Below are 25,202 nucleotides of genomic sequence, written 5' to 3'. Positions count from 1 at the left end.
TTTTAGATGTACTAGTAGATAGGTATCCCTAACTAAAGACTAAAATTATTTATTAACGACGATTATGAGAAACTCTCTCAACTCATGACTGTTTATGAACAACATGAAACATGAACTAATTATAAATAGCGCGTACTACATCATTTGACTGTGTAGTTGTTTTTGCATTAATCGCACAGTTATTAATAATGTAATCAACTAATCAACAATCAACGCAGTTACATAGAACCGCAATTTGGCTAAAATGTACATCCACTACGCATTAATTAAACCGCGTTTAGAGGAAATTACTGGTTTAGTTTTCGGTTTTCGTTGAATTGTTATTTATTGCCAACACATATGGCCTCCGTGTAATAATACCTTCCTAGTTATTAATTATTATCTAATTTGTAATAATTAATAACAATCAGCACTTTTTAGTATTCATTTCAAATGAATTCGAAAGTAGATTGTAGATGTGAACTTTAAACTTATGCAAAATATAACTTTAGTCTGCGCCAAAAGTCTTTGTCAATTTTGCAAACCTATGCAACTTACTTTTGCCGACTTAAAGTTGACACCTAACCTTAGGTAGGTATAATAATATGGCCCCGGTAATTCGAGTTAAATGTTTCTAATTGCAGTAGGTAATTTGGAAATTATTGAACAATTCCGTGTAAGTATATTTCTCTCTATTTTTGTTATTTGTCAAATTGCCAATAAATCTAAATATTTCAACATAGCTTGTGCGTTAATCAAAAATAACTATCGGTTTGATAAACGATAAGTACCGGCATTTAAGAATTATTACCAAATCCTATTTTCTCGCCAACTTAGGATCTTATCTAACTTCAGGATATATCACGAGCTGTGATTTAGCAAGCCACGCATGAATGGCGGCGTATACATAATCGAAGATTTATAACTTTCCTGCTTGTTGACATATTTTCGCCGTTTGCGTATTTACATTTTCGCCAGCCTCCATTTTACCTCGTCGTGTTTTGTTCGCAATCGGCGAGGTAACACTGGAATATTCCAGGACTAGGTATTTAGATTTTGTAATAGAGAATCAGGGTGGGAATGTGGAATGGATTATTTAATGAAATAACCATTTTCTAAATAATAGCAGTAAACCCATAACGACTAGATACCGCTACATTTACAGTAAATCAGATTAATCGCATAATTTTTTTGTCTCATAACGTGCACTACAGAATTTACCAGTCGATGAGGCACCTGATGTCATGCCCTGAGTGCCCAAGCAACTGCACTCAGGAGGATTTGATGAGTGCTACTGACAACGCCACTCTTGTGGCGGAGTTTTGGGCTGACACTGTGTAGGTTTGTTGTCGACACGAAAAGAAGAAGAACAGAATTTAACAGACTCTATTAAGTTTTCTTTATAAGCTTTCTTTTAAGTTATGAAATGCAAATGTCTGCGTAATCCACGCCAATGGAAACTGGTAAAGTATAGTAATTATGCTGTATTATAAAAATTTACTCAAACAAAGATTGTACTGTCATGTCATCGCTGAACTGTCTATGTAGGTAGGTATATTGTCACAAAAATTACCGGTTTCTCTTTGCACGATATGATAAAACAACATTTACCTATAAAGATATTTTGACTTTCATACATGACCTGACGTGCCTAAGTTGACCCGTGCAAAGTAACCTTCACCCGATCAATCAAGCTGTGGGAACCGTGGTTACGACACCATAAACACCTACTTTCAACACTATAATAATTACATAAGATTTACATTCAAATCGTGCGTGCAATACGCATTGTATTGATGCGCAAATTATCCCTATTCAACGTTTTAATGACTTTGGAATCGTATCCTTAAATCAGCATACCCTGTGCATGGCATCCTATAATAATAAATTGGTTATACAGTAGGATGGCCATGATTGAGAATATTGTGGACTAGCTGACCCGGCGAACTTTGTACCGCCCAGTCAATTAACGTGTAACATGAGGTGTCTAATGCGAAAAATTGTGGAGTAATACTTATACGATGTTTTCATACGGATCCCTAACTTTTTGGAAATATTTTCTATGTTCTTCAGGGATATTTTTTTTTTAAAATCGGTTTAGTATGTACTTACTTTCGGAGCTTATTCAATTCAAACAAACAATCTCATCTTCTTTATAATACTTGTATAATACCTACTCGAATTAATGTATAACACTAGTATTTTATTATCCGGTAGAAGTGTAGATAAATCCACGTGTGTGGGAGATAGGTATTATATTGCCAGAAAATGGGGTCACGGACTCACGGTCCAACTTCCTCGTGTTTCTTCTTCGAATAGACAATACACTAATGATGGTTTGCTTTATCGGGATCGGAAATCACTTTTGGTTTCAGATCAATGCCCAATCAATATGATTCATACGAATTGAGCACAAACTCATAACCGCATGGTTCCTTCTACAGATTTTGTTTTATTTATTGGATCTAAAAGCAATGTAAGTCAATAAATAATTGATTCTAATAACTAAAACATGACCGAAACTTGGTAAAACTTGATACATAATGCTGATTAGAATACCTATTTATAAACATACTTGACTAGGTAACTATATTTTTATGTAGGTACTTACTTAAATACATAGGCATACGCCGTATACCCAATGCTAACGATTATCTCGCTAACTTACTTACCTCCAACGGGAATCAAACCCGCAGCTTTTGAATTTCAGAGTACCAATGGTCATTTCATGACTTGAGTTTTCTAATTTCCCGCAAAACGCTGTGCAATTTCAACCTAACTCAATAAATAGGGATCTTTTGCCCATCGAAATTTGCCTCTAGAAAACGGTCTTTGTCCCGCCAAATGTATAGGCTACGTGGCATGCGTACACAAGAGGCACAATGGTGGGTTTGGCTCATTATACTGCAAGGGCGAGGAGCCACAGGTATGCATGAATGGACCTACTTATGATTTAAGGCCTTGGCATGGCTAGGAGCATGCTGGCAGGGGGTTTGAAGACAGGTACCCTATTAATATGCCTACAAGATTCTGGCAGATCAGGATTTCCATTCAGTTCGAAGATGTTAGTCAGGAGACTAAGTATACGTAGGTATTTTTCGATGTCAGTTTCATAACATAAACTAATCTCATAAAAAATGGCCCATCTAATCATATCCTTGTCGCCATATAATCCGTAACCATGTGAACTAAGGGATACCATACTTAATTTTTTTCTAAATACGTTACATAAGTATACATGGATATCACCTAGATCAGAGGTGTTAATATTTTGTATTGTACGATGATCGAACCCGTCTTCCCTGGAGTAGTATTAGAGTTCTCTACCATCTGTGCCAATTCAGAAGTCTTGAAAGATGCTTATGGTGCATAACAAATAGTGATTGTTCTAACAGAAACCGAACCAATTTACATTCGATACAACAACACATCCGCTAAGTAATCCGAACCAATCTAGGTTAAGTGACTGAGCCTATCAAGTTCCATAGAAAGTAAAACCAACAGATGCGCCGTCACGGTTCATATATGCGCGGGCGCACGTCACGCCCTCTGCCGGAAGTTGCGTCTCGGTATTGTTCTCGATCGACATCAATCAAAAGACTATCGTTCTTTTAAGCTTGGGACTCACGAGAGGACTTATGATCCACCTGGACATAGTAACTACCCTACGAGACCGATTCTCAACTGTTTTTGGGACAGTGTCTCAAGATCCGTTACTTGTAAAACATGGTCTCCACTCAAGAGCTTGACAGTCGATCCCATTATAAACGAAAATAAACTGGATGTCAGATTATTGTCCCGAACTGGCCCATTTATTGTCCCAAAGCAGTTGGTACGGTTAAAGTATTTCTGAGACTTGTAAAAGAGCTTTTTAAAAGCCTATTTGCAAAATAAATGATTCTTTTTATTTTAATTATGCACTCCCTCTAACACTGTAAACAATGTAACATTCGTTATCGATTTCGTTTCGATTTTTCGTTTTGCGAGGATTTTAATCCATTTGATTTGCAAAGTCACTACCTAATTGACCACACTGTTGTATGTTGTATGTATTCCACAAAATGAATCAGTTTTAACTAATTAGCAACTGATTTATTTCCAAAAAGGTATTAAACGAGCAAAGTGGTGGCATTTGACCGCTGCATGTGGATTTTATCTATGTGCTAAACCACAGATCGGTGGATGTGGCACCAATATGTCCCTCATTAATACATTTTGTAGCGAATCACGTACCTGATCCTAGTAATTAAATCAAATCTATAGCTAATAATCAGGTACTACGAGTAGGTATTGGTAACAAATCCCGAAGCTTTTACTTTTCATTCAAAAAGTTTCCATTTCAGTAGAGTGCACACTCTTGCCTTATTTTGTTCTACTTGTAAAGAATCCTAGGTAATGATGTTAGGTATAATGACATTTTTATTAAATTAATAAATTAGACTTGGGATCATTAAACACCACACGTGAGTTCCAAGCCTTATTTTATTTACTCCCGAATAAATCGTCATGGCAAATGATTCGCGAAGGTGAACCATAAGTGGAGGATATTTGGAAACTGGGTGTTACTTAGTAGCATATCAGAGCAACATTTTTATACCAAAATAGCATCTATTTATAAGTACATAAGATGCACAGTGTTTAGTTTTATGTATCAAAAGCCGTATTACTTAGAGTAGGTAATTACGGATTGGTTAGGTGAACTAATCATTTGTTTAAGTTCTACAAAATTAAATATTGCTTCATTACATTTTCCTTTTGTTACTAAATGGCTGATGGTTCCAGATAAATATTAACAAATAATAAAATGGAGTTGAATTAGTTTCATGTTAGTAGCAGTACATAGATCAGTTTTAGTGACTGGTAATTGTTTGATTATTTATTTATTTATTTTATTGGGCTATCAACATGAGATACAGTATTAAACACAATTAAAAAATAAACAATTAAGCCAAAGGTCTCTAGCTAACTGCTCCCACACAAACGGTAACCACAGCATGCACAATATTATAATGTAAGCAATCAATTACTAGGTATTATGTAATTACTAGGTACACAAATTTTAAAATCAAACTGAAAACTGAAGAATCTTATTTAGTTAAAAAAAGGTGCTAGTTTACAATAAAAATGTTTATCTTGAGGTGCTGTCAACCATAAATGCTCTACAATTTAATGTCGAGTGACGAATGATGATAATTTATTTACGTTCCTACCTACAAATGGAAAATGTTTCTTCTACATTGGTTTTTCCGACTTACTTGAGTGGAGACTCACGTCCGTATTCACAAAGATTACTATGAGGTCTCACAGTGCGCATAGACCAATCACAGAGCTCTATTCAACGCTGTGCGTTCTATTTGCAAGCATAGTTTGTGAATACGGGTGTAACTTTATTTTACATATTTCACACTTAGAGCTTATGTTTGCTCTATGAGTGTCTCTGTAGATGCAAATATGGAAATAAATGTTTGCAAAAGGACGGTGCAAAATGACGTAAAGGTAGACTTAGGAGTGGGCGGTGAAAGATAAGCTCCATAGCACATAGGTAAGACGATCAAAGCGCTAAGCTTTTACAGGAAGCTTATTTTTAAGCACGTCGCTGCTTGCGTGTCTCGCTCTATTTAGCCTTATGAGTGTTGGAAGAGTACCTTTATTTATTTATCATATAGGTTACAAACTGGGGTCACTAACGGTCACTATCCCAACTAATATTATAAATGCGAAAGTAACTCTGTCTGTCTGTCTGTCTGTCTGTCTGTCTGTCTGTCTGTCTGTCTGTTACGCTTTCCCGCTTAAACCTCGCAACCGATTTTGATGAAATTTGGCATAGAGATAGAAAGAGTCCCGGGAAAGAACATAGGATAGTTTTTATCCCGGTTTTTGAAACAGGGACGCGCGCGATAAAGTTTTTCTGTGACAGACAAAATTCCACGCGGGCGAAGCCGCGGGCGGAAAGCTAGTCACAAATAAAAATAAAAGGCTGACAGAGGTGACAGTTTCTTCCACCACTTCTTTTCGGTACCAGCCGATATGTCGTCCCGAAGTAATGTTAGGGCAAGCTAGATTTAGGACTTGTAAAAATGACCTGAAAAACCCATAGATAATAATGAATTCGAATTTGGATCATGTGCCGCCATAAGCTATTGACATGGTCTTAAGTGCCTTCCGAAATGGACGTTTTACTTAGTGGAGGACAGTCTAAATCAGTAGATTTACTTAGGTCATGTATTAATTAGTAGCACTTTGACAGTGACGAGTCGTTATGCATGCTCTATGTGGATTACCGATATGACATGTAGAGCTAGGTTATCAGGAAGCTGGACTGTTCAAACAGCTCACCAGGATATTTAGATGACAAGATTGAATTCCCGAGATCTATTTAATCTTTTTAATAAGGCAGACGTGTTTTGTATTTTAAACATAATCCCTAGCCAAATACCTACACGCTGCCATATGTATAATGTAGATAGATAGACGAATCGCAGAGTGGTTTTCGTAGAGTCAAAGTCAAAGCTAGTTTGTAGTCAATTTCTCACTCAGTGAATGTTGCTCACGCGGCTTTGAGTCATGCGGTGGTTGGTGGGAATAAATCGCATAGTCCAGAGATATTGTGCATCTGAAAAGGATGACGGCTGGATTAATGATTGCACTGTACTGAGTTCGAATCCCATAGAGGCAATTTTTTGTGTCAAAATCCGTAGGTATGATGTGCGGTATTTATTATGTACCTACAGTGTGTCATCACAACATTCAATAACACCAGTACACCACATTAAACTGTATTCAATAACTATAATGGATATTAAATTGTATGTCATCAAAAACTTTGTTAGCCAAGACATAAACAACAAAATTAGTCTACAGTTAGTTGTTAGCAAGGAAATGGTCAAATTGAACTTATAGACAAAGTTGATAGCTTTTCACTGAAACTGAAATGTTAGCAATTGGCCACTGTAAATGGGCGCTTGTGGGTCAAAACTATAAATTTGTAAGCACCTAATTGGTTTCACACAACCCATGAATGCGGTATTACCGTTGTAAATTACATTGACGTGTTGCTTCAATTTTGGCCACACAATTTATGCCCTGATGGTGTTTGAACGGTGAAATATAGCGGGCAAACGCTCTGGATATAAATATTTTATAAAATGGTACTGAAAATATCATCACCCAGGGCTTTCCCCAGTAAATTACTATAATAAAAATAAAGGCTTGTTATACGAGTATTTGATTACTGGGTTTTCCACAAAGACCGGTCTTGTGCCGCTCGCATCCAGGCACCTCCCGCGACCTTCTCCAGATCGTCGGTCCACCTAGTGGGAGGCCTGGTCTGTGGAAATCCTTGGGGGAGGCCTTTGTCCAGCAGTGGACGTCTTTCGGCTGAAACGAACGAACGAACGAACGATTACTGGGTATTGGCCGAACAGCGTTTGGGCAGCTCATAAAAATTACCTGAAATTACCTAGGTATCTCAAAGACTGGTGTGGTATTATTGTATTAAATAATTTAAATTTTTAAATACCTTTTTTGGAAGAATTTCCTTTCAGTTTTTGAGAAAGTCTGTAGCAGCCTTTAAGACGCTTACAGTCACTCTAGTGTGTAAAGTTTTTTACAATAGATTTTCTCCGAGCTATCTCTAAACAGTTTTCCTTTGTTTCTGAATCAGCCGTACATACCGTACAGCCGACATAGCTCCACCTATCGGCAGTTAATCGTAATATCTTCACAAGTAATGTGTGTGGCGACACTTTACTACTCTGGCTGGAGAAACAAGCTTCTGGGAACGAATTTCTATTCGTGGACTGGACTTTCAAGACACAAAACATTATTTTATCATGATCTTTATGATGAATCGAGACTTAAGCGATTCAATCTTAGTTACAGGTCCTGTAATTGATCTACATACTTACCAATCAAAAGTATATCTATGCTTGACTGAATCGAGTGTAGGGACGTTTTTTAATACATAAATTATTTAAAGATAAATTGCGTTGGTATTAAGTACTTCGTGGGTCCTGAAAAAATAATTCAATAGTGCTGAGCTATTAAATAAACGTACTTATCTTGAATCTGCCATACAAAATCAACATAAAGCAATAAAAAAATTCCCCTTTTCTAAAACTATGTACATACTGAATAGCCTTTAAAGCGAGTAAGCAATCAAAAAACAAAAGGTATTCATACAAAACAAAACCTTGTAAACTAATCGTGTTTTACACCAAGATTATTAATCAAATGGTTTATAGACCTGCCCTGTGCCCTTGGAGTCGTAATCAATACCAACCCTACAATAACATGTCTGCTTCCTTTCGAACACACTAATAAAACTGTTTTGATGCTTCGTGATTGAGTTTGCTGGTAATACTCGTATATGTATAGGATCTACACGAAGCCGCAAAAACAAACAGCTAGTACAGCGACAACACGTTGAAAATCGCACTTATTTGGAACTACAAAGATGCCACAGTATTAACATTGATATGTGCCTGATGCTCTGTACTTTGGCGATTGATGACTAGCTAGACTAGATAAGCCTAGGCGCAGACCACCGACTTTTAGTTGGCCGATAGTTGGGCCCGATTCTAATTTTATTTGTATCAAGAATTGGCCGGTACCAAATCGGTGTAATGTGCGCACTTCCATACATGACCATACTGATTAACTGCCCGACTAAACAATCGGCCGACGAAAAATCGGTGGTCTGCGCCTAGGCTAAAGGCATGAAGAAACTTTTTTATCTGTGCTTTTTGTTAATGACCATACCAGGAGAAGCTCGCTTCCACCTTCGATATTCATCTTGTGAGATGCAGGCAAAGAGCTTCCCTGTTGTTACTAATGTGACCTAACAATTAAAACTTCGACTAAAAATCTAAAAGACGCTAAAATCTGATACCCATGATAATAGTTTGCCTTTCTCCTACCTATGTCTAAAAGACTTTCTGGGTCTTATTATAAAAAGTTAAACGCACTTTGAACCCTGGTTTGAGATGGCATTTCCATACATGTCAATTAAAACAAGTGTTCAATGCGCGTTAAACTTATTTATTAAGGCGCTCTATGTCTTAAAATCTGTGCCTTCATAAGAATCTGTCCTTATGTATCGTACTAGAAGACTCCTTATCAAAACCCTCCACTGCCTCTTAATTAGTGCAGGCGGTGGAGCTTACGCCATAATTCCATACGGTCAACGCGGGTCAAGGAGTTTACAAACTGGGAATAGTTTTCAGTTTACAATATTTATAAAAAAAAAATGTTGGCAAAAATAAGAGACGATATAATGGAATATACGCTTTAATGTATTATAATAATGTAACAACGCCACTCTTGTTTTGGGTTGACTGTGTTGTCGACAAGAAGAAGAATGTATTGTCTTCGTCACTACATTACCTACATTTAATTAGGTACTATGTAATGTAATGTTTAAAATAATAAATAGAAACTATTCTTAAGTACTAGCTGCGGTTATAACTAGCAAAAAATTTATAGTTTAAAAATAAATATCGTGACAATTCAAACGACAATTTGAATACGTGAATTTATAACTCAAAATCAATTCATGGTTTCAATAGGTTTCAATTGAACAGTTGGAATTCACAAAACTGAAATATTCGTGACCTACAACATTCACTGTTCACGACGAACTCGTGAAATGCGACTGTAAACCAAATTAACATTTCAAATGAAATGTGAGGGTTTGTAAACTGAGTTTCCGGCGTTATCTTAAGTCAAGGGCAGGGCTGAAATATTGTTAATTACTTACTTGAATGACCTTATAAATAAATTCCTTGGAAGTACTTCGTAGGTTTAATTTGTAACTAGCTTTGGTTCGTCACAGAAAGTATTTCGCCGACACTCAGTTTTAAAAAGGTCAACTTTTTACAAGTTTAATATAAAATAGTCATTAAAATGTTTCCACGCAGCGGCTTGTTACCTATTTTTCCACGAAAACCCATTACACTTTTATGCCCACAAATTGTTCATGTATTTCACTATGATTTTTAACAAGATAGGTTTTTCATTTGCATAAAATAACAAGAACAACTATTTAAAGAATCGCTTTTTACCAGTTAACTAAAGCGTGAATCTCCAACCGTGGTGTCATTCTGTTTTAAGAGTCGGTACTTTGATCCGTGACGTCCGCTGGACTATGTGGTGAACCCATTAATACCAGTTATTTAGCATAACTGAAAGGATTGACGGGATTATTAATTATTAACTTAAATGTTTCGTTGAACTATTTGCTGATTTACTTTTTCTTCTTTCCAGCCAGTGGGAATCTACCGCGGCAAGTACGAGTGGGCCAACGAGAACAGTCCAGTCGGCGGCGACTGCTCCCTGTGGGTCCGAGCAGCCACGCTGCAGCTCGACGACGGCCAGTGGCAGTGCCAGGTCACAGCTAGCAACTATGACGTTCAGGTAAGAGGGTTAACCCTATATCATTAAAAGATTACAATAAATGGGAACAGTCCAGTAGGCGGAGACTGCTCACTATGGGTCCGAGCAGCCACGTCACAGCTCGATGACGGCCAGTGGCAGTGCCAGGTCACAGCTAGCAACTATGACGTTCAGGTGAGAGCATCACGCTGTAACTACTTAGACGATGCCAGGTTACAACAATCAAATATTATCTCGTTCAGTTGAGAGGGTTAACTAAAGTTTTAGCATCAAGCTCTCTCTACATAGCATCCATGCTGCAACTAGATGATGAGCAGTTCAAAGTTACATCGAGCAACTCATAGTAGTTGCTCGATGTAACTTCAAAGTAATAGAGAGAGTTAGAAAACATCATTATGATTCATTTATGATTAACTGTAAATAACAAGATCAGCTTTCAGAGTTGAGTGGTTGCCGTGGAGTTATATGCATCTACACCGTAGAAAAAGTTAACAACACAATAAGCAAATAGTATATGTAAAAATGATATATTTTATTTATTTCCAGGATGCCCTATCCAGTCCACCGGCAGCGCTAGCAGTGCGAGTGCCCCCCCAATCTCCCAGGATACTCTTTAACGGATCCCACGTGATGCCAGGACAGAACATCACCGTGCCCGCCGGGTCCCGGGCCACCGTCGTCTGCGAGGCTCGATACGGCAACCCGCCTGCTTATATTGAATGGTATTTGGGTAAGTTAACTTTCTATGCTATGATCCGCCTTAGTTTCTCTGCTTGACCTGTGGTTGACTGACAAAGAATGCCAGCCGGCATCACCACCACTGTAGGTACATCAGTTTTACGTGCGCCGACGATAGCGATCTGCACGCGTTGGTGTGGTTGAAGTTTAAATAAGATTCTCTCCGATCTCAGGTCCCCATGTAATAATTCGTTTTTCTGAATAACCTCATTACATTCGCTTTTAAAGCGTATAATATGAGCAGTTCTCGTATCTTGGTGAAGACGCGAATCTTTCGAGTGTAGATATGTATGACTTAATAACTTAGAAATACGCTTTCAAGGCGCCTATGACGCTTCTGGGAAATTGTATAATGCTGAAACACGAAACTTAGCGCGTCTTTCAAAATCTGACAAAATTATAGTTTTGATCTGAATGAGGTATACGAGTTTACTGTATTGAGTGCATATACATTATTTTCTTGGAATTTCCTATTTGTACATCTCTCATTCCCATCTTCTCTCCTTAATGGCGCATCCACACATGCCAGGCGGCCAACCCGATGATCGAGCATCTTTTACTGGCAAGGCAGACTGAAAGCCGGCGGCAAACCAAACCGGTGGCATGTGTGGATGCGCCATAAGAAACTATTTGGTAAAAATCATGATTTGCTACAAAATCGACTTAACTTTTCAGAAAAGGAACGTCTCACAGCCTGGAGCCAGACCAATGCTTCAGAAGTGGAGCGACCACGAGTGTGGGCCTCCCGATCAGTACTAGAGCTGGGGGCCACGAGGTCAGCCCACGGCAGGCAGCTGGCGTGCCGGGCTCACCACCCTTCCTACCCGTCTCCGTACTATAAGGACTCGTTTACCATGCTAGATGTTACATGTAAGTAGATATTTTATCTGGTACATCTCAAACTGTTATCAGCAAGAATCTTCATAATTCAGGATCTTATCTGGAAAAAGAATAAAAGGTAGAAGCTGCTGCCAGTTAGGTTACCAGTTCGACTAGTGACAGATAGGTTCACGAAATCTTCATTATTTGTTATTTCTACCACACTTCTACAGCGTTATTTAGGTACAGTCACGGAATGAAAAGGTTCGTCAGTTTTCAAATTGATTCCTTCAACGAATTGCGAGCACATATTACCTTTTGAAACTATGTTACAGAATAATCTCGAGTTAGAGAAAATAATCTTTAACTGATCGTCAGTAAAGTTCAAAATTATTCAGATCAAAGTTGTTTGACGATTTATCTTGTCAAGAAGATTATTATGATTGATAAACTAAAACCTTCTTGTTCGTCCAACCTGCCATTACTATTTCTATTAAATAAAAAAAAACTATTGTCAATTGGTCAATGTCATCATTGCATTGCACTGATGGGATAGAAAAATAAACAAGCAAAACCTTATTCGTTAGCAAACGTCATATTTATTTAAATGTTAGCAGCACTGTTTCTTGCACTGTTATGTTGGCAGGTTTGACTCTTACAGTACCTAGTGCAAGCGAAAACCGACACTAAGGTGACGAACCTTTTCATTCCGCGACTGTACGTACATAAGTATCTCTAATAAAATTCTAGAAAGTTGGGTGTAGAAAAATAAAAAGATTTTCAGAGTTGAAAGACTCGAAAACTTTACGGAGAGAGTTGCTGTCAATGCATTTTTGTGTTCTTCTTCCTACTTCTGCTGACTTCTTACCTCATCCGTCTACATCTTGCTACTTTTCTTTGTACATTATGTAAACAATAAGTATTTGATGAAAACCTTCTCTCTTCCAGTCGTCCCAGTAGTCTCCATAGTGGGCGCCGACGCCAGTTCCTTGGGCAACCTGGAGGAAGGCTCCAGTGCTCTTTCTCTAGAATGCCGTGCTGAAGGCAACCCGGCGCCCTACGTGTGGTGGACCCGCAACGGACAGGTCATCGCCACCAACGGACCCAAGCTGATACTGGCGCCTGTGTCGAGGAATCATTCAGGTACCTACAAACTAAAAAATATACATCAAGCTACCTAAGTATGTATTACTTCTACACCTTTATGTGAGTTGTAGACCAAGAGCTGAGTTAATTTTTTTTTTTTGCTTGCATATCACCTAATGGAAACTGATGATCAAGCCGAAGGAATATAACACATCTCTTGGTCTGCCTCATTACGTTGTAAATATCTAGGTGTTTGCAAATACATAAAATACAGGGTGTTTGGCGCATCGTGTGCCAAAATGATTTGGCGGATAGAATGGGTCATTTCCTATATTTTCAGCCCCCATAACACGTTCCATGTCAGGCGGCTACTTTTATACTAAGTTTTTTAGTAATTTCACCAAAATACCCAAATCGCATCATTTAATTTCGATTTAAAAAAAAACTACTAAGCGTAGCCTCAAAGTAAATATTTTGTTTTGACGTGCATTGACATAGGGTTGCATCAAATCTAAATTTACTGGCAAATATCATCTAGTTTTTTTTTAATTCTGCTTTGAACTTTTCCGAAAAGTTAAAAATGGACTGAACATTTAAGTTTACATGGCTATAAAAATTTTTTTAAAAGAGATAGCGATCTTCGGATTTTATCAAAACTTCTCTAGTCTATCCCCGTTCAAACGGTATACTAATCTTGTTTAAATAATGACAACAACTTCACAAATTCCCTAAATTAGTGCATTGACTCTATTCGGACTGATTTGCGAAATTTGTGTTTATAGCCCCTTTTTGTGTGAATAACACGTTAAATACCTACAGGTAAAAATATTTATCTTATGCAATGTAAAAACTTTTTCCCTATCGTTTTTAACGTGGATTTCTTGAAATTAAAGACGAAAATAATTATTTTGATCGTTTATTAATTATTACAAATTTTGTTCAAAATGTCCGCCTCGGCAACGTATACACTCACGACATCTTCGACTGTTGTCGTATGCAGCCTCGTTTCTCTTTTTATTACTATAAAGGCGTTTTCTATTCGTTGTTGTAGTTCTTCTAATGTTTGAACTTCCGTTACGTACACCAGTTCATTACCTCGTCCCCAGACGTAAAAATCTAACGGAGTTAGGTCTGGGGAACGTGCAGGCCACTGTATAGGGCCAGTCTAAATTAGAAGAAGATGTCGTTACTTAGTGTATACGTTGCCGAGGCGGACATTTTGAACAAAATTTGTAATAATTAATAAACGATCAAAATAATTATTTTCGTCTTTAATTTCAAGAAATCCACATTGAAAAACGATAGAGAAAACGTTTTTTACATTGCATAAGATAAATATTTTTTACCTGTAGGTATTTAACGTGTTATTCACACAAAAAAGGGCTATAACCCTTCATTTGGCAGTGATGCTTTTAAGCAACAACCACTTTGAATATTTCTACAGCACCAAATAATAAGTTTTGTGCAAATCATTCGATTTTGTTACGAAGCTTAGTTCAGCAAAACACTAGTAAATCGGTCGTCGACTGAGTTTTGAGTGATTTCATATCAATATTTCTGTCAGACGCCAAGATGACGCGCAATGAGAATAACAAAGACGGAAGTTTTATGATTTTGTACTATTTTATCATCTCTAATTGTTTTTGTTTTGTCTAAATTTTATTCATAATAAATCAAACTAATCATATAAAGCAATATTTGGCGTAGAAACTGTGTTTTCTAATACATGACATGCTTCCGAACCTCGATGTTGCCTAGAAGCATCAGTGCCAAACATCTAACAAAATAGGTTTAGCTTTTTGTTAATACAAAAGAGTGTCAATACACAATAAATCAATCATGTATTACATGAATAATGATATAGAGATGGTATAGTAATTACTTTTGATGCAATTATGGACCCTGTCGGGCACAGCATTTTAGGAGAGAGGAAGAATTTGCTGTCTGTCTCTGTGTTGTCTGTCTTCAAGCTTATACCGCTGAACTGATTTAAATGATAAACACATTTTTCTTGCGTTGAAGTCAACAACTATAGCAGATAACGGTAACATACCAGTTTCAGAAGCTAAAGAGAAAATAAAAAGTCAACTTTGGCTCGGCATATTGATCGTGAAGTATGATGACATACGTCATCTATCAAATGTTGGTGAAAAAGGTCATTGTCGACTTTGCGAAAATGGCCAAAAAAAAGTTTAATGCATAAAATGTGAAATACGATTGATTTTTTTAAGATTTTCATATAAAAAAAATAATTCTATAATATATCTCAATGTTTTATTTAAGTACCCCTATTTGGCAATGTGGTAAATAAGCAACAATCGTTTTTCGCGAAAATACCAACCAAATATTTTTTTTACTATTTTTCTTAACTTTATTTGATAGTAACAATTAGGTCTAAATAGATTTTATTGAAAAAATCAAACAATTTGTGTCTTGCCAAATGAAGGGTTAAACACAAATTTCGCAAATCAGTCCGAATAGAGTCAATGCACTAATTTAGGGAATTTGTGAAGTTGTTGTTATTATTTAAACAAGATTAGTATACCGTTTGAATGGGGATAGACTAGAGAAGTTTTGATAAAATCCGAAGATCGCTATCTCTTTTAAAATATTTTTTATAGCCATGTAAACTTAAATGTTCAGTCCATTTTTAACTTTTCGGAAAAGTTCAAAGCTAAATTAAAAAAAAACTAGATGATATTTGCCAGTAAATTTAGATTTGATGCAACCCTATGTCAATGCACGTCAAAACAAAATATTTACTTTGAGGCTACGCTTAGTAGTTTTTTTTTAAATCGAAATTAAATGATGCGATTTGGGTATTTTGGTGAAATTACTAAAAAACTTAATATAAAAGTAGCCGCCTGACATGGAACGTGTTATGGGGGCTGAAAATATAGGAAATGACCCATTCTATCCGCCAAATCATTTTGGCACACGATGCGCCAAACACCCTGTATAATGTTTTACCATTTTTTTTATTATAAGGTGAATTAGTGCAATAACATCTTGCCTGTTTTACAGGAATCTATGGCTGTCAAGCAAGAAATTCTCTGGGGACATCAGACTCAGTAAAAATTGAGATCGATATCAAATGTGAGTGCTATCATTGTCTATTATTTACCACAATTATTTACCGATTACTTAATTGTTATTGTGCATAATTATAGACTTTTTAACTTCTAATTTAGTTCTTTCGTTTCTATTATTATACCGATGTTGGTTTGGCATAGTATTTTGATCTGCTAAATAGCACCATGTAGTGGTATAATGGTCTTATTATTTTCCATTAGATCCTCCGCGAGTGACATGGGTGGGCCCCGACACGGTGGTAGAGGCAAACCTCTTCTCTCAAGTCACGCTGGAGTGCAAAGCCGACGGGAACCCCACACCTTCCTACCAGTGGTATCACAAGTAGGGTTTCTGATTTCTCGACCTATTTTTTTTCTCGAGTTTCGAGAATTCTCGAGGCCAAAGTCTCGAGTTTTCTCGGGTCTCGAGTCTTTTAATGAAAACTGCTGAAATCGGTTGAAATTTAATAAAAACACAGGTTTTTTTAATCTAATATACCTACTTTTATGCACAACAATCAATATTAGAATTTAGTACCACTTATTTTGATAAGGAAATAAACGAAAAATAAAATCTTCTTTCATAATTAATATTTACCAATAATCAAAACAAAAGTCATAAAGTCGCGGGCACTTTAAGGATAAATAACAATAAAAATCTGGAGCTACAATTGAATCACTTGTTTTCTAAAGAACACAAGTCCAAATAGCAAAATTACGATAAATAAATAAATAAATATTCAATTTTTTTTTAGACTAGTCGATACCACGCTTCCACGCAATCTATGCACATGTCGTGGCAGCTTTTAATTAAGGCTACACTATAAACACGTATTGTTTTCAATGTTTTTTCCAGTTAATTGTGTATGTCTTGTTAGCTGTCCTTAAATAAATAAATAAATAGTTTTTTTTATGAACAAAAAGAACTTTTTAATAAATTTTTAAATTTCTTACAGATAACGACTTGAATTAACTTTACGAGGAGGCAGGAGTACCTAACCTAACGTCTGTTAGGTAAGGTAACTGTCTAGTTAACAAATTTTTCAGTCAGATTAAACATACATAATAAATATAGCATACTCGTTGGTGAACATTATTACTTAGTTTCGATTGAGATCATGACTTGCAAATCAAATCAGTTAAAAAAGGAAAGAATAGGCCAGTCTAAAAGCAACGTTGACCTATTAAATAATAAAAAACTTACTTTTGTCTAAGAAAATCGGCTTTCAAGAATATTAAAGCTTCAAAATCGAAACTCGAGAATTCTCGAGCTCCGGTAATTTTTTTCTCGTCTCGAATGAAGCCAAATTTCTCGAGTTTTCTCGAGTTCGAGAAAGCTCGAGCAGAAACCCTAATCACAAGTGAGTACGATACATTTCTACATTTTACTTGATAAGCTGATTCTTTAATGATGCCTAAAACTATACTCAAAACTCAATTAAAACCCAGGGATAGATTTGATTTTCAACACCAGTGATTCTTCTAAAAAACACAGTATAACAATTTCACCTAACTAATGAATTCAAACTTCGTTTAATAATGGGCCACTGACTTCATAATATTATATCTGAGTTTTAACTTTATTTCCCATCGAAGCGAAGTTTAATAGAAACTTCAATGAAACTGTTGGTGTAGCACACGCACCACGATTAAAAGGCGATTGGTGGCTTCCTGCTACACCTGGATCAAACCGTAGAAGGCTTGCCGGTAAAAAGGGATCGATGTTCTGTACAAGCAGTACGCAATGACAAAATACTATGCACTCACGTACCTTGAGCAGATCGTTGACAGTTCCACCTCGAGTATGGGCAGCAGCAGTTGGGAATTCCTTCGGTTTCTAGCACATTTGGGCGTGTAGATGATGAGATAAGTTGAGATAACATGGGAGGATGACTAGCACACGCGTCGACGGGCCCGTTAGATACGAATAGAAGGTGGCGATGTGACCGGTGCGGCCTTCAAAGCGTGACTGCCCTCAAGTTGTCAATAAAAATCCAACTCGAAGGACGGAGCGCATAAGCAGCCTAGTATGACTGCGTTTTGTCACTACATTGATACTTATGCCACAACTTATGCAGAGACATCGATACCCGCGATTATTATGAAAATTAAACGAAAAGTTACGATGACGGAACAGTTGGGGTACGAGTATTTACATCGAATAGTATCTCTTTATGCCACAAATATTCCGTAATCCATTTATAAAATTGGCACCTAAATACTCTTTTTGGGCTAATTGTAGAACAGCAACTGATTGTACTTTTCCTACATTCCAGCCCAACCCCATCAGTGCACATCAACTCGGCGCCCGAAGACGGCTACCCGGCCGCGACCACCGCGCAGCTGCAGCTCCACAACGTGTCCTACAACCAGCACGGCCGGTACACCTGCGTGGCCGTCAACCACATTGGAGTCGAGGAGAGGTATGTTCCTGGTTTCTATCTAGTACTTAGCTAAGCCTATAAAGTGGTTTCGTTGGAGTAAAATAAGACGGTCAATGTCGTAAGGCGACTGAACGACAATATGCGAAAAACAGGTCTCCCTGACCCGTTTAGAGAGAGGAGCAGCCTACAGCCTTTCAGATTCCAAATTGAGGAGACTACAGCGCAGCTGCAGCTTCACAACGTGTCCTACAACTAGCACGGCCGGTACACCTGCGTGGCCGTCAACCACATTGGGTTCTTTGTTCCTGGCAACCAAGAGTCTACACGACGCATTGCGCGCCGCACCGCAAAGATTTCGCCGTACCTATCGCGCGGCACGCTGTACCTCTTGTGTGCTCGCCGAAGACAGATTTCTATGTAAGACGACGCCACGACGCAGCGTCGTGTCGTGTGCTTTGGCTCTTTGTCTAAGCTGTTTGGTTCTGAACTTCTGACAGAGTAGAATAGGACTTCTTTTCGTGGATGTCGTAAGGGACAATAATATGCGAAGACCCAACTCGTCTAGTCAGTGCGAACTTGTGGAGAATCTTGTGAAACTTTCGGTAGCAAAGCAACTGTCAACAGTTAACGCCGTAAAGAGTCAACATGGAGTCCTACTATTCAGCGTTAAAGTGCTACTTTACAACAAAAATGTCCCATGAACTGATTGTGTATGTCATTATCATCTCAGCCATAGGATGTCCACTGCTGAACATAGGCCTCCCCTAATGCTCTCCATGCTGCCCGGTTGGTAGCGGCCTACGTCCAGCGCCTTCCTGCTACCTTTATGCTGTCGTCGGTCCACCTTGTGGGTGGATTTATGTATGTATAAACCCTGCATTATTTTGTTCCAGGACCCACCAATCAGAGCCGATCACTCTGAACGTGCTAGGGCCACCCGTAGGCGCGGAGACCGGCACGGCGCACGCGTGGAGCGGCGCCGAGGGCCGCGTGCACGCCACCGTGTGCGCCGACCCTGCGCCGCGCCGCGCCGCTTGGCTATGGGGCAGCTTGCGATTAGATGTCCCTTCGCAAATTGGTAAGCAAGGCATTATCTTACGGCTTAAGTTAGACCATGACCAGTGGCGGCGTAGCATGGGTTGGCACCCGGGGCGATCGGTTCGAAAAAGATCCTTCCCCCCCCCCCCCCCCCGTACCATGACATACATTATTTATTTTTAACATAATACAGTGTGAGTCACGTTAAAGTGTACATATGAAAATAGATGAAACTAGACCTATTTTTATCGACAAAAAAGAGGTCAAAAATTTTTTGAGATTTTTTTTTAATTTTTTATAGAATTTTTTTTCTTCCAATTACTTATTGTAAAGAAAACGTAATAACTTTTAAACTAAACGGTATATCCTGATAAAATAAAAACAGTAATAATGCTAAATAACAGGCGATACTAAAAATTACATAAAATACACAAAAAAGGCCAACAAATAATAAAAAATGATACTTTTTGAAAAAAATCTGCTTTTAAATTCGTGTTTTTTTGGTTATTTGATAAATTTCTCCAAAAAATGCCCCTATAACAGGTGGTTTTTATTACTTTGTATTATTCTCCATCGTATTATCTTTGTAAAACCAAAAATCGCATGTCTCTATCCCTATCACAACATTTGCTATGAGCGTTTGAACAAAATTTTTTGACCTCTTTTTTGTCGATAAAAATAGGTCTAGTTTCATCTATTTTCATATGTACACTTTAACGTGACTCACACTGTATATTTAACCGTTACATCTATCTATACTTAATATTATAAATGCGAAAGTAACTCTGTCTGTCCGTCTGTCTTGCTTTCACGCCTAAACCACTGAACCGATTTTGGTGAAATTTGGCATAGAGATAGTTTGAGTCCCGGGAAAGGACATAAGAGTTTTTATCCCGGTTTTTGAAACAGGGACGCCGCGATAGTTTTTCTGTGACAGACAAAATTGATAAATGTCTTAGTAGAAGCTTCAGACTATAGTTCTACTAATGGAATGCCTGAATGCCCTAATGCAATGGGATGAGCTGTCTAGTGCCCCGGAGGATTCGACAGGGGTCTTACAGTTAGTGCCGTTGAAAAGAAGGACGCATCATTTCAGTTATTGAATGTCCACTGTTGGGATAAGAGTGTCCCTTAAACTGAGCTGAGCTTGAGACATTGATCAACGATTGTTGGGTGGGACCACGTAGTCATTGTACTCAAATGAGTAGTGCCACTGCAGCTGCAGCTTTACTGAAAAGTGCGTTTTTCCATGAGAGCTCTTAGAACAGAGTTACCCAAATAGCCGTCACTGGGAGGAAGTACAAGTACTCGTATGTGTAGGATCTAGTGGTTTTATTTTTGCAAAACTAAAAACATATTCTTACTTCTTTATTAAATTATCTTAAAGTCTGCCTACATCCATAGGATCCCTATCAAGCTCTCGAATATTCTATAAACTTCTATCAACTCCTTTCCAGGTCGCTACCGAGCCCTAGAGCCGTCAGGCGCGAACGGCTGCTACCGCTACACGCTTCTCATCTCCAGCACAGCCGTCTCCGACGCGAGGGTCTACGTGCTGCACGTGGAGAACGAGCGAGGCTTCTCATCGCATGCCGTCTCCTTGACTGTTCATGGTAAGTCCTTGGAAGACACTCGTCTGGATATCCAGTAAAATCGTAGCGGAGATGGTCATAGTCATACGCCTCCTCCAATCCAATATGCACCATTCTAAAGCCTGATCCGTGAGCACGTAGAATTTTGTCCAATGACCCCAAGCTACCCACCTTTATCGCTCGCGTATAATTATGTTGCTGTCGCGCTCGCACACTCACTGCGGGCGCCCGTCGCACAGTCGCGACAGCAACATAATTACGCGCGAGCGATAAGGATGGGTAGCTTTGGGTAATTGGACAAAATTCAACGTGCTCACGGACCAGCCTTTACCAATCTTTTTTTGAAGCCACATGATAGATAAACGGTGAAGGGGTCGGACTGGCCGACACGTGATCCGGGGAACGCGGGTTCGACTACCGCCGCCGCTAGACTATTGTGGTGAGCCCACTCGTGACACAAGCATATTTAGTTTACTACGAGGGGCTTACGGGACTATTAGTAATTTGTGCAATACAAAAAAATCTATATCTACAGCTTGATGCATTTAGCCCCTGCCAGCATTTCGCAAGTCCTGGCTCATACGTTAATGTAAATGGCAGAATAACGGGTTTAGCAATACATTTTTAAAGGTTCTTAATGTAAGTAGGTATTTTGTGATAAGCTAATGTTTTAACTGTACTATCATAAGTAATCGTCTCAACTAAAACCGCTGGAACTAAAAATTGAATAGGGATTCAGCAGCTACGCACCGGCAGTATTTGTCAGTTTCAGAAAAAAACACTGATGCCCGTTTTCACCATCAATCCCTAATTTTTAAGTGACCCCTATGAAAACAAAATGCCTGTTATTTGTTACCATAGAGGTCACTTAAAAATTAGGGATTGATGGTGGTGAAAATGGGCATGGGGGTGTCTAATGCCTGTTTTCAACATCAATCCCTAATTTTTAAGTGACCCCTATGAAAACAAAATGCCCTTTTATTTGTTACCATAGAGGTCACTTAAAAATTAGGGATTGATGGTGGTGAAAACGGGCATGGGTGTCTTATTCTAAGTAAATAGAGACAACCTAATTCCATCCACTCTAGCACTAAATGACGTGACAGACACAAAACAGAAGCAAGTAAACAGTCTGTAATTTTAAAAATAGCAGGGTCTCTGGTATAAACTGGAGAATTATTAATGTGACTAAAGTAGATCAATTAGTCCGTTGCCTGCTGGGAAACTGTAACCACTACGTTATTCTCTGCTCCATTAACCGCGATGTTCTGGGGTTAATTATTGTCGAGAGTTCAACGTTATCCTTGGCGAAAGCTACAAATATACGAGCATTTTTTTTAGCTTCCATTAAAGTGTTTGTACTGTAATTTTTAGTTATTGATAGCCAGTGGCGGATTTACAGTTTTGCCGCCCGTAGGCTAGGGTGAGGTTAGATCTTTATTTAACTTTTATCTTCTGAAATCGAGTAAGCGTCATCTGAAATCTGCCGCCCCTAGGCCACGGCCTATACGGCCTATTGACAGATCCAGGACTGTTGATAGCCTACAAACCCTGAATAAAATAATTTAAAGAAACGTATTAACTACTCGTATAGTAGTAACGTAACGTAGCAAATTGACTGATAGGACAAAGAGCTGCTGGTTATCAGTGAGCGACATTAGTATCAGTTTCCTGTTTTTGAAGGATTACTCACTACACAATACAATAAGGTTTTATTATTATTGTTACTAAAATTAGATGACCTTTGATGGAGATTAAAATTACATTTACTTGTAAATGTAGAATTAAATAAATTGCTTAAAGAGAGATAATATCATTATTCTCCTTTCAATAATTAGCCATATCTAAGAAGGAATACTTACTTATTATAAAAATATGTAGAGTCACTTCGGCTTCATATTCGATACGGGGTTCAAAGATAGTAAGCTTGGACAGATAGGTTACATGTAATTAAGGAGTGATTTCGTACCCTGCTGCTGCAACGTGGAGTCGGCTACAAACTTGTACTGTCGACAGCACATCCGACTAAACATTGTTGCTGCAGTGCCTATTACAACTATAATAAGGTGCCACAGTGTTTTACTTGATGTTCTGACCTCTGCATCTTTAGTTAGGGTATTGGCTAGAGACGGAATGTATTGTTTTTGTTTATTCCCCTTAAGTTTTTATGATCGTCAATTGAAATGAAACCCTTTGGTTGAGCAGAGACGGCGCACGTGGCGCCCCTGATCGCCGCTGCGCTGGTCATCGCGGCGCTCCTAGTCATCCTGCTGTGCCTCATCATCAGGTGCCGGAGACGACGAGGTAAACTGCTTTTTGACCCATTCATTAATATCTATATCCATTAATATAGTATTTATTGAACTAACGCCTCCTTGCAAAGAGAGAGTGATGCCCGTTTTCATCAATCTCTAATTTTTAAGTGATCCCTATGAAAACAAAATACCTGTTACGTGTCACTTAAAAATTAAGGATTGATGGTGAAAACGGGCATGAGACTCTCTTGTTGAGTTCGATTCTCATAATATCTTAGGACATGTCATACTGGATGTGATCTGCGGTCAGGTCAAAGTAATCACACATGATGCAGGCTGCGTATACTTTATCCTGATCACAGACCGTATCTAGTGTGAAAAATCCTTATAAGGAGAATAATACTTACATTTTGAAGAGCTGCGCGAATTGAAATTTTCTGCCAGGCTCTATCTTTCGAAGTTACATAACAAAATACATTATGGGTGTGTGTATCCTCGTATACAGAGGTATCATGTAGCAACATTAATGGTGTCTTTATTTGTCCACAGAAAGCGTTGAATACAAGACTGATGACTTAGATAGGTGAGTTATTAGTTTTTTTCTAGCTCTATAACCACTAGAGTCAGAGTCAGAAGAGTCAGAGTAACATCAGAAACTCATGATCATCATCATTGCAGCCATAAGACGTCCACTGCTAAACATAGGTCTCAACCAATGATTTCCACAATGGCCGGTTGGTGGCGACCGGCATCCAGCGCTTTCCTGCCTTTGTGAGGTCATCGAGTAAAAGTGCTTTTTTAAAGCCTATTTGCAGAAATAAATGAGTTTTATGAGTTTCATCGGTCCACCTTGTGGGTGGGCGTCCTACGCTGCGCTTTCCAGTACGTGGCGTCCAGTCCAGAACATTGCTGCCCCATCGGCCGTCAGTTCTGCGTACTATGTGCCCTGCCCATTGCCACTTCAGCTTGCTATCCATCGTGCTCGTGCTATGTCAGCGACTTTAGTTCGTTTACGGATCTCCTCATTTCTGATTCGACTCTTAATAAGTACGAATAAGTATTTATCGCGTGATCGAATCAGAAATGAGGAGATCCACAGGAGAACCAAAGTAACCGACATAGCCCGCAGAATTGCTAAAATCAAGTGGCAGTGGGCGGGGCACATAGCTCGTAAAGACGTTGGGGCAGGAAAGTTCTCGAGTGGCGACCACGGGCTGGAAGACGTAGCGTGGGCAGGCCTCCTACTAGGTGGACCGACGATCTGGTAAAGGTCGCGGGAAGAGCCTGGATGTGCATTATGGAAAACCTTGGGGGAGGCCTTTGTCCAGCAGTGGACGTCATTTGGCTGAAACGAACGAACGAAGTATTTATGAGGGATTTTTTATCCAACAGTGAGAAAACAGTGCTGCCAGCGGACGCGGTATACTCGCCGCAGCAGGCCGGGCGGCCGGCGCCGCAGCCCAACCCGGCGGCGGCGGCGCGCTCCGCCGGCGTGACGTCACGCTACTCGCCCGGCGCGCTGCAGGTGCGGCGCGCGGCGGTCGTGCTGCAGCCCCCCACCACCGTGTGACTGTGCACAGGTGTGACGCACTTACTAACAGCTACTGTGTGACGTCACTTGAGGTTTTGGGTTCACACTTTTTGCGAATGGGGTATTTTTAGAGCGTCTCTAGATACGAAGATAGTTGACACAGACATGCTTTTTAGGAGATTTTTCAATAGATGTTGTATGACAAAGACATTAATACCGAAAATGAATATTGGGGGCTTCAAAATATTAATTTGAACCCGGCGGCGGCGGCGCGCTCCGCCGGCGTGACGTCACGCTACTCGCCCGGCGCGCTGCAG

The 25,202-nt window shown here is 38.9% G+C and overlaps 1 protein-coding gene and 1 long non-coding RNA gene across 2 annotated transcripts in view; both read left to right on the top strand.

The window, feature by feature from the left end:
• The window catches only part of LOC135075446 (kin of IRRE-like protein 3), a 130,275-nt gene extending 109,117 nt beyond the window's left edge, over positions 1 to 21,158 (top strand). The window contains exons 3-11 of the mRNA XM_063969885.1: positions 10,243 to 10,392; positions 10,918 to 11,101; positions 11,785 to 11,979; positions 12,877 to 13,071; positions 16,039 to 16,110; positions 16,308 to 16,428; positions 18,362 to 18,508; positions 19,363 to 19,547; positions 20,965 to 21,158. Coding sequence (XP_063825955.1) covers positions 10,243 to 10,392; positions 10,918 to 11,101; positions 11,785 to 11,979; positions 12,877 to 13,071; positions 16,039 to 16,110; positions 16,308 to 16,428; positions 18,362 to 18,508; positions 19,363 to 19,547; positions 20,965 to 21,158 — 1,443 coding nt within the window. The remainder of the gene's footprint in view (positions 1 to 10,242; positions 10,393 to 10,917; positions 11,102 to 11,784; positions 11,980 to 12,876; positions 13,072 to 16,038; positions 16,111 to 16,307; positions 16,429 to 18,361; positions 18,509 to 19,362; positions 19,548 to 20,964) is intronic.
• Positions 21,159 to 23,314: 2,156 nt separating this feature from the next.
• Positions 23,315 to 24,827, top strand: LOC135075609 (uncharacterized). The gene is made up of 3 exons (XR_010258068.1): positions 23,315 to 23,403; positions 23,904 to 23,937; positions 24,747 to 24,827. It is a non-coding gene; the product is annotated as an uncharacterized LOC135075609 (long non-coding RNA).
• The last annotated feature ends 375 nt before the right edge of the window (positions 24,828 to 25,202 follow it).

Source organism: Ostrinia nubilalis, chromosome 10, assembly GCF_963855985.1.
Source record: "Ostrinia nubilalis chromosome 10, ilOstNubi1.1, whole genome shotgun sequence".
Taxonomy (NCBI): Eukaryota; Metazoa; Arthropoda; class Insecta; order Lepidoptera; family Crambidae; genus Ostrinia; species Ostrinia nubilalis.
Note: the sequence above shows the minus strand (reverse complement) of the source record. Positions and strands in the feature narration are given on the sequence as shown.